Source organism: Aquarana catesbeiana, linkage group LG05 (genome assembly GCF_042186555.1).
Source record: "Aquarana catesbeiana isolate 2022-GZ linkage group LG05, ASM4218655v1, whole genome shotgun sequence".
Lineage (NCBI taxonomy): Eukaryota > Metazoa > Chordata > Amphibia > Anura > Ranidae > Aquarana > Aquarana catesbeiana.
In genome coordinates this window covers 533,104,187-533,114,385 of record NC_133328.1, presented here as the reverse complement: position 1 = coordinate 533,114,385, position 10,199 = coordinate 533,104,187, and the positions used below count along the sequence as shown (strand labels likewise).

The window sequence follows — 10,199 nt, the reverse complement described above, 5'->3', positions numbered from 1 at the left end:
TGAACACTTTCAAGTGAGAGTAGGTAGAAGGTCCTTAGCCTTACTCAAGCTCCAGGTGAGATCTGGCCCAGAATTTACAGAGGGATTATGGGGAAAGGGGTTGGTGGGCAGAAGGGTGGTGAAGAAGAAAGGAAAAGTACCAGCAGAAGAAAAGGCCTGTTAAGCAGGGAGCCTGTTACTTTACCTTCAATGGACAAGGGACAGGTTCACTTTAATTTCTCCTTTCTTGGTGACAAGTTGTACAAAAATATTTTTATCTGTAAAAATACTACTAGATACTAGTTACTATGTTTTATACACAACTTTCTATTTGCTAGATACAAATTAACTTTCAACACACTGAATGAAATATAAATAACTATTTTACATGAAAACCATATATTGAATGACAAGCTACAGTATTTGATTTCTACAGGAGAAAGGAAAGATATAGTTAAACAAAAAAAAGTATTTTATCAAACCCATGTGCGCTAAGTTAAGAGGGATACATTGCAACTAGCAGATTTGATTAAATGATTGACTTACGAGTAACATGGCCTCTGTATACTATTTACATAACTTTAATAAATTGGTTTATACAAAATAGATTTTAATCATATTAGCTATTTTGCAACACACAAATGATTTCCAGTCTAGTCAATTCATAAAATAAAATTACACACTGTTATTGTGCTGCCTTGTTCTCCTTCCATTGGCTGGTAACAAAATGACATACATGTAAAAAATTCCAGTCTTTGTATAATAATTTGTCATATTATTTGTTTTGAATATTGGTATCTGTTATATATATATATATATATATATATATATACAGTTTTTGTTTTTGGGTGTGAAGTTTCTGTTCCAAGATAAACAAAAAGGTTATGACTACCGACCTCTTATTCTAAAAATGCAAGTTGCCTGACCGTTATGCTGATCCTCTGGGTTCCTTAATTTTAGTAGTTGACCCAGAGCAAGTATGTAGAAATCAAGACTTATGACTGTTCTCTGACATTAATTATCTGCATAATTAGAAGGTTGGTAATGCAAAGTTTGGAAACCAGAAGGTAGCATAACAGCCAGCTTGATAACATTTTAAAGAGAGGAGGTCAGTATTGGCAGCCCCCTAATTTCTGGTAAGGCAAGTTTCTTTTAAAATGTATGTAAAGCCAAAATAGTTAAACTGATCAGGTTAATTTTGCTGTCTATGTACTGCAGGGAGGATTTACCTTAACATTCTGTCCAGGAACACCACAGGAAATGAGAAGAAATCTCCCTGAATTAAAAATAATTTTCATATTAGAGAGCTGTCACAGGAGCAAATATCCTCCTTGGAGGATTTCACCTATCTCCTGTTCTTGTAAAACAAAAAAAGGTAAAAGTTTGGATTTCTCCTCATTTTTTGTCAAAAAGAGGGTTAATTATCCCCAGAGGAAACAGAGACAGCAACAAAAACTTGACAGACATTCTAACCATTTCCTACCCTATCCGAAACAAAAAGAAAATGTTGCATTTACATACATTTTAATGTAATCTGCCTACACTCTGATTTGCCTTTAAATCAAGACATTACACAATTTATAAAACGATTAATCCAATGTGAATTAAAATAAATGCACAGAGAGATAGATTAACAATTTTTCTCATAGCCTAAGGTTAAAGTAACACATTTTGAGTATCCCTGTTAGAAAATTATTTTCTGCATGTATAATAACTAAAAGTGACATTTTCATACCATAATATTGCATATTAAATTGATTACCGAAATCTTTTATTGGAAAGGTCAAAGAGCCTTACATTATTAACATGTTAGTTTTTTAATTAAACAAACACTATATTTTACATGTCCTTTTGAAATTGTTTGACCAGCTGAAAAATATTTTTCATTTTTATTAATGAAATGCCTCTACGCAATGTTTTTGTAAGCTTGTTATACAGAATGATCGCATATATAACATAGGTTGCTGTTTATTTATGGCAAGTGGGTACAAATGTTTCCTTTTTGTAGTATAGCATTTCCATTTTTACTGATAACATTAATAATAACAAAAAATGTCCTGTTTATAGGTGAAAATGTTTATGAATCCACAATTTAAAATTCTTTCATTGTACAGTGTTCATGTTGAAATTTTTACAACGCTTAAGTGCTTCATCCAATGGGATTCCAGTGTACAGTTTATGCCGCTGGTGTAGTCCTTGTCCACATGAATAATGCAGCATTTTGGTCTCCTATCGACTTTATATGTACAAGAGCAGTCATGAAAAGAGTTGTGATTTTAAAAAGTTTCCTTTCAATGTAGGTGTATTCAGGGCTCGTCATCAGCAGGCGGAGGCTGGCATAGCTTGTATAACCTATAAAAAAATTAAATAATAAATAAATTAGATTTTTAATGCTTACCTCTAAACACTGTGTACATTATGCACTGTGTATATTACGAACTCCTATAATAAAGTTAACTTATATTGTAAATAATAGAAGACCTTTATTAAAGCATAAGCCTCTCTGCTAGCAGGAATAGGTAAAGAAAAATCAAATATTAACACAGCGCAACTTTAATGTGCAAAGCCACCATATAAATAAAATTGTAAAGATGACCTACATATAATAGCTCCAAATCCCACCAACTTGTCAAAAAAATAAGGATTAAACAAAGACTTAAATTTGAGCACTTCAGCACTGATTGTTTTTTGGAAAAAACTGCTTTGATATATATATATATATATATATATAATTATATATAAAATCTTGTATTGCTTATGTTTCCATGTTCTTTGATTGCGCTGCACATTGTGTATTGATGTTTGCTGAAGGTTTTCTATCTGTAAACCTGTGCTAGCCACCATTTATCTTAGGATGAAATTATACATGCTTATATTGGGCTTCACTATAGCCTGTGAAGCCAGAGTTATTTGGGGCCATGTAGAGTTTAGCTTGCAGGCTCTGAGGGCTGGGTCTCAGCTACCTCCCCCTGGCTTCTGGAAGCTTCTAGAAGGATCCAAAGCTTAGTGGGCAGAGGGGTGGAGATGGCAGCTTACATATTCATGGGGACTCTACCAATCCCTGGAGGAAATGCCGCCCAGTACGTGAAGAGTGGCGCATAAGTGTTGGAGAGCCTGGCCAGAAGAGGAGAATCCAGGATCCAGAGTCCCAGAGGGGACCCCTGTAATGGCTGGCCCTGCTTCTGCAGAGAGAGAACAATGAGAAAGCAAGTAACAGGATCTAGAAAAAGGGACCCTCACCCCGTTCAGTTTTTATCCAGGAGACACCCTGCCAAGTAATTGGGACCTGTAGAGCAGAAGGCATGCACAGAAGTCACTACCATGCTGCAGGATTTCAAGGGACAAGTGAGTAACCTCTACTTTTTCACCCCCTCAAAGCCAAAAAAAAAGCAAGCCGGGTGCAATTACTAGCTGGCCTTCAGAAGGGGCAGTATATATCTTATCTTCTTCCCTGCTTGGGGGAAACCTGCAGACAGGATTGTGTATCGCACTGGAGGAAGAATCTGGGTGGACAGGAGGAGATCAGAAAGAGTTTGAGGAAGATGTGTCTGTGTCATATATCAGTGGTCCCCTGGGCATGCAACAGTACACTCGCAGCAGGAGGCCCGTCGCCATGCGTAGTTCAGGCAGAGATATTACAACAAGTTTAGTGCCCAAAAGGGCTGCCCAGCAGGAGCAAAGGTTAGTGCCCACAAGCGCTACCCAGCAGAAGCAAACAAGTGTCCCGGAGAAGGCGGCTATTCCCATACACCCTGTCACCCCAGCACAGAAGGAGCTGGAGCCAGATTACTTCACTTCATCAGGTGAGCCAGTGGGGAGTGGCAGGGGGGTAAACACGACTGGAAATCCCCTAAGCTGCAAGCAAAGTATGGGTCCCTGGTGGCAGGCTTGGACATGTACTCCCCAACCAATAATATTAAAATAAGTTGCGCTACAAATGAACAATCACACTTAGGTGACACAAGGTAAAAATGACAAATATTCAATTGTGATCATTCAAATAAATGTCCATATTACCAATGTGATGCAACAATTAAAAAAATGATAATAACCGTGAAAAAACGAGTGCTCAATGTTGATATGTGTATGGAGGAATAAGTATAGATGAGCAGCAAAGTCCACTGAAGGTATAAATTCTCCAATACCCGTCACCAATCACTGAAGGTAAGGTTAATAGAGAGACGGCTCTCAACCTGAAGAGAAAGCTCTATAAGTGGGAGCCCTTACCAGAGCAGGTGGACCCCTTCAAGAGCAGAGTCATACACGCAGGCAGATTGAGCCCTCTGCGGGGAAAAATGAGTCTTCCGGTACCTTTGATCCCTCAGCGTCTTCAGATAATCAATGGAGATTGCTTCAGCAAGTTGTGGAAAAAAGCCCAACAGATGGATGCTCTAATCTGGAAAGAGATGCACTTGGGCTCAAAGCCATGAGTGTAAAAACAAAGGGACTCCAATCATGTTGGAAAAATTTCCTTCAATCAACTTTGCAGCTGAAGTAGTCCTCGCTGTCAGAATACAATAGCACAGCAGGGAAGAAATGCGTGTGTGGTTGGGGGAATCCGTTCAGTTTTTTTTGCCAGCCTTAGTAAGCTCATCTGATCGCACCGCATCAAGGGATGGTTATGTCCAGGGATGAGGCTGCACATTCAGGTGTTTAATCTTCCCACACCTCCCTATACATATCAGCCTCACCTGCACCCTACACAGAGGGCTCCCGCAACGGACACTGCTCAGTTGATTTGGGACCGTGTGGAAGCAGGGCACCGACACAGGAATGCATCGCTTCCAGAACTATAAGACGGCATCCATCCACAACCGAGGGCGGTAATGTACTGTGGCTGTCTCTATTTTTAAACACTTATATACCAGCTGTGCATGTCATAGCAGCCATACCACCATCTGCCCGCTGAGCATACACCCATATCACATTCCCGACTTCTGGCCAATCACAGCAACATTGTTTGACTGTGACTTACATTCATATAGCATCGAACTTTACTATTTTGCCCACACTTAATGTGGTCCGGTTCCTGTAGACTGCAGGTGTCAGATGGACACCCCTAGCAGCCTCTGTCCATTTTGAGCCCCCTAGTCACATCTCTGTTCCATTTCCATCGCATCCTTTCCCTCCCCTCCCGGAGCTCCAATTCACTCCCCTGGGGGATTGGTGTCAGCCTTGGGGCCATACCCAGCAACGTGCTGGATACTTCCCACGGTGGACGACAAGACTGACACCAATTTCCTTTGCGTCCGGACGCTGTTCATGTATATGTTTTTTGTTTTATGTTGTCTTGTTCCCCCTTCTGTGGTTGCGACAGACCAGCCCACACGGGTGGTCGGCAATCTGTATCAGGAACAGCATAGTACAGGGTTTTACCCTTTTACCTGCATCTTTTGTATACATCAATAAAATTCTTATTTTTGATATAATCTAATGTGTATTGCCTTTCTGTAAGCCCCGCTCTTCTCTGTCCCCTCCTGTTTGTGATACTTTGTTTGGCCTTTTTTTGGGGGTTGAAGTGCATTCACAGTGTTTTTTGAAGGTATACATCACTTGCATGAGAGTCAAGCCTCTTCTTTCTTGTACTTTATTTAGTAAGCTCACATCACTATATATAACGTCAAGCTAGTGATCAACATTTGTACTGTTTGGCTTGTGTTATTTGAGCCTATTTATTGAAAGTGTACAATGTAGAGGCTTGCAGTAGCCAAAAGTAACAGATGGGAAATCACCTTTATGGTCCGGTAACCTATAGTTACACTAATAGGAAGTCTATAGAGATATAAGTAACTCAATCTCATCTCTATAGTTACAGTCAGATTCAAACAGAGTACTCTTGCAGGGGAACAATATTAGATAAATTAGAAAAACTTCTCCAGTATCTATTTGTTTTCCATGAGATAAGCCTGCACAACTCTATTTTCCTTTACCTTCTTAATCTATGAACAAACTTGTTTGATTGTTAGAACTGACCTTGCAATTTTAAAGAGTGCTATGTAGTTTGATGCCCTGACAGTGGCTGGATTGTGCTTGCACATCCAACCACCATGTAGTTCCATTAGAGTGCCTTTGGATGTCCAAATAACTTGCTTTGAAACTTGCAGTCAAACACTGTGTGATATGGGTAGCAACCTATTAGGAGCACCAGAATTCATCTGGATATGTGGTCTTCAGTGATGGGTTGCAAACCCTTCTCTCATTGTCATCACTTTACCAAATCAGCCTAGCAACAATCCAGCATCCAGCATGCATGGTGGTGACTGACAGTCATAACTACAATGCCAAAGGTTACTTCTTTCTTTTCAGTTATCAGCTCATAAAAAAATGCAGTACTTTTGTCCAGTACATGAGCATTTCCTCTCCTTAATTTGTTTCCTTAAAATGTTACAATTTTAGAAAAATACCTGTTAACCCTGTGCATTACTTGCTCCGTTGCACTGGAATATCAAGCAATGGCATCTGCCTTGCTCAGTTTACCTCTTTGGACTAAACGACATCTCCCCATGTATGCTACGCCAATGAGCAGTTTTTGTAGTCCAAATCAGGAGTATGCAGCCTAGGGTGACAGCATTACTCCAACATAGATACAGTAAACTATGTGACCGTTGTCACCCTAGGACATCCCAGGTAAAAATATTGGGCAAAGGCCTGAAAAAAGGAGACACCACAACTAAGGACTAGTAAATTGCAAAATATTGAATTTTTGTTCTTGGGTTTAATTATACTTTAGGTTTAGATTGGGACAATTAACAGTTAAAATGATTAAACAACATCAAACACAGTCAAAATAGACATTAATTAATATGTATTCTCAAAAATATTAGGTTGCTCACATACCTTAGCTAGAAACTGTTTTATGAATTTTGTTACTTGCTATGTGTTATTTATCTTCTGTTCATAAGCACAGTATGATCTAAAAAGTGTAATATATTTTGCTTTATGAATGTTTTATAGGAAACTTTTTAAAATTTATTGTGAAATTTAAACAGTTTTCTAGTATCCTGTCCTCTGCTGCAACTCTAGCCTGCTGCTGGAATGAATCAATCAGTGTTCTCTAGATGCCCGCACAGATGGCGAGACATAAAATAAAATCATCAAAAGAGTTTCTTGCCGACCGCATGAAGGTGAAACATGAGTGCTGGGTATTCACTGGTTATATTTCAGTTCCAGCTATTTTATTGTGCAGATTAATTTCTAGCTTTCTGATAAACACTGCTTTCCGCTTCCAGTACTCTAATGATGGACTGTGCTATGAAAACGTCTACCATTCTCTGGCTATTTAATAAGAAATTCCACTGACTCTAAACAGTATTTAGCGTTGCTTGCACACAGGTGTTAGTGCTCAGAATTTACTTTTTTGCTCCATGGCCAGAATCCAAAAGGCATATAGTTAGGCATACTTTGTCATCACTCTCTTATCCCTTATATGATCTAAGAGTCTTTGCCCGCAATAATTACACCAGTACATACAGTACATGTAAACTCCATGCAGGATAATATGTACAGCGGAGATTACAATCAATAAAAGTCCCTCTGAGCACTTTAAGAATCTCCATAGCCATCTTTATACACTGTTGCTTAAGGTACCATCTCCATGGTGGAAGACCCTTAAGTGCTCCAAGAACACATAACACATAGGACAACAAGGAAAACAATGACATTGGTTGATAGGAAGACTGATAGAGCTCTGTATAGATCTCTATGGCACTGGTTACACCACTGGTTCAACATCAACATAAAAATATACCTAGAAAACCCAACTTAGAACAAGGATTAAGATATTTCAGTGCAAACAAAAGGTTTATGTGTCACTTCAGAACATTAAAACAAACAATGAAACCATGCATATAAACATTAAGAATGATAAAATAATAATAATTTATGATTTTAGCCATTTTCTAGGTGTTTTTATAAAAGTGAGGATTTTACATCAAAGAAATTTACATTGAAAGTCACCATAAAAAAGCCATAATGGAGTTTTCTTGTGTTAACTTGTTTTGCTCAGGTACTTTATTGATTGCCCTCCAGCTGTTGCTGCTCCAGTCAGCTGTGGAGTTCAAAAGAATTAAAGACTAATTTCACCTTTAATTAAATGATAATACATGCACATGATTTTGCAGGTAAGAAAATGTGAATTTATTATTTTTTTCACACTGCAACCGGCAAAGCATTGCACACATGATCAGTGGATTGTGAGTGCAATGTCAGGCTCCTGCATACACTCAGTACAGTTGTCTGCCTGTACCATATGGGCAGAGAGTTACTGATGTGCAGGAAGAGCCAATGAACTAAAAGGGCGCTCAGGGGTGGGGGTGTGCATGGGACTGCTATAAAGTAACATGTTACACCCTAAATATGGTTTTAACATGTAACATCGGCTTGCAACCAATTGTCTGCAGCGCTGATCAGTGTTTTCTGAACCCCCAACAGGGACATTGTATTCTGACAGTAGTAGCACAGAGTGTGCACACTCTCTCTCCACCCCCATGCAAAGTATTTTACATTGTGCCCAGTAGCACAATGTAAAATACAATAGTGGGGAAGCAGAGGTAAGACAAGTATAAGCAGGGGTGCACCTAGAGCATTTAGCATCTGGGGCAGATTCTATATCTGGCACCAACCCCAACTTTAAAATCTAAAAACATTCCACTGTGCCCCTTGCATACCTCAATATCTTTTTGTCACTACTGTGTACCCCTCTCCACAACTGCACCTCTGGACCCCTTTACATTACACAGCCCCCGCCCCTCTGGACCCTTTACATTACACAGCCCCCCGCACCTATGGACCCCTTTACATTACACAGCCCCCCTGTAGTTCTGGACCCCTGCACATTACACAGACCCCCCGCAGCTCTGCACCCCTGCACGTTACATAGCCCCCCGCAGCTCTGGACCCCTGCATGTTACACAGCCCCCTTGCAGCTCTGGACTCCTGCATGCTACACAGTCCCCCCACAGCTCTGAACTCATGCATGTTACACAGCCCCCCCCACAGCTCTGGACGCCTGCATGTTACACAGCCCCCCCACACAGCACTGGATCCTTGCATGTTACACAGCCCCCCTCGCCCACAGCTCTGGACCCCTGCATGTTACACAGCCCCCTTGCAGCTCTGGACTCCTGCATGCTACACAGTCCCCCCACAGCTCTGAACTCATGCATGTTACACAGCCCCCCCCGCAGGTCTGGAACCCTGCATGTTACACAGTCCCCCACAGCTCAGAACCCCTGCATGTTACACAGCCCCCCTCATAGCTAGCTCTGGACCCCTGCATGCTACACAGTCCTCCCCCCACACAGCTCTGGACCCCTGCATGTGATAGAAGCCCCCCCACAGCTCTGGACCCCTGCATGTTACACAGCCCCCCCACAGCTCTAGACCCCTGCATGTTACACAGCCCCCTCACAGCTCTGGACCCCTGCACGTTACACAGCCCCCCCGCAGCTCTGGACCCATGCACGTTACACAGCCCCCTCCCCCACAGCTCTGGACCCATGTATATTACACTACCCCCCACAGCTATGGACCCCTGCATGTTACACCCCCCCCCCACAGTTCTGGACCCCTGCACATTAAACTCCCCCGCAGCTCTGCCCTTTCCTACCGTATTCAGGCATGCAGAGCGGGAGACACAGCAATGCTGAACAGATGGCGGGAGCTGCTGGAGTTCATTTTTCATATTACCAAGCTAATGATTGGTTGCTAGGACAAACTAGCAACCAATAACTTGCTGGTTAGCTTGGAAAGTTAACTCCAGCAGTTCCTGTCCTCTATTCAGCGCTGCTCCTCTGTCTCTCTCCCCTGCTGTACAGAAGTGTAGTGTCTTCTTAAAATGAGAGTGGCGGAGTCAATCCGGCGGCCAGCCCTGGGTATCACCCAGGTACGGTCTGCATCTGGGCACCCCCTGCACCCTATCACTAGGGTGGCCACGTGTCCCGGATTGCCCGGGATTGTCCCTTATTTGAGTTTTTTGTCCCGTGTCCCGGGTACCTTCATTCCGGGACAATACAGTGTCCCGGAATGAAAAAAAACACACACCGCCGGCTTGCACCAGTCCGACTGCCACCCTTATCATTTTACAGTACAGTTCTTCCTTAAACACACAAAGATATGGCAGCTGACTGGTTGCTAGGCTAGGGCCGCCCGCCCCGCGTCTAGCAACCAGTGACGTCACGTCAGCACTCAGCAGTCACGTGGGAGAGTCAGTGCAGTGGGCA

The 10,199-nt window shown here is 41.7% G+C and overlaps 1 protein-coding gene across 1 annotated transcript in view; it reads right to left on the bottom strand.

The window, feature by feature from the left end:
- Positions 1-544: 544 nt before the first annotated feature.
- Positions 545-10,199, bottom strand: part of PREX2 (phosphatidylinositol-3,4,5-trisphosphate dependent Rac exchange factor 2) — a 422,278-nt gene continuing 412,623 nt past the window's right edge. The window contains exon 40 of the mRNA XM_073631775.1: positions 545-2,331. Coding sequence (XP_073487876.1) covers positions 2,286-2,331 — 46 coding nt within the window. The 3' untranslated portion in view covers positions 545-2,285. The remainder of the gene's footprint in view (positions 2,332-10,199) is intronic.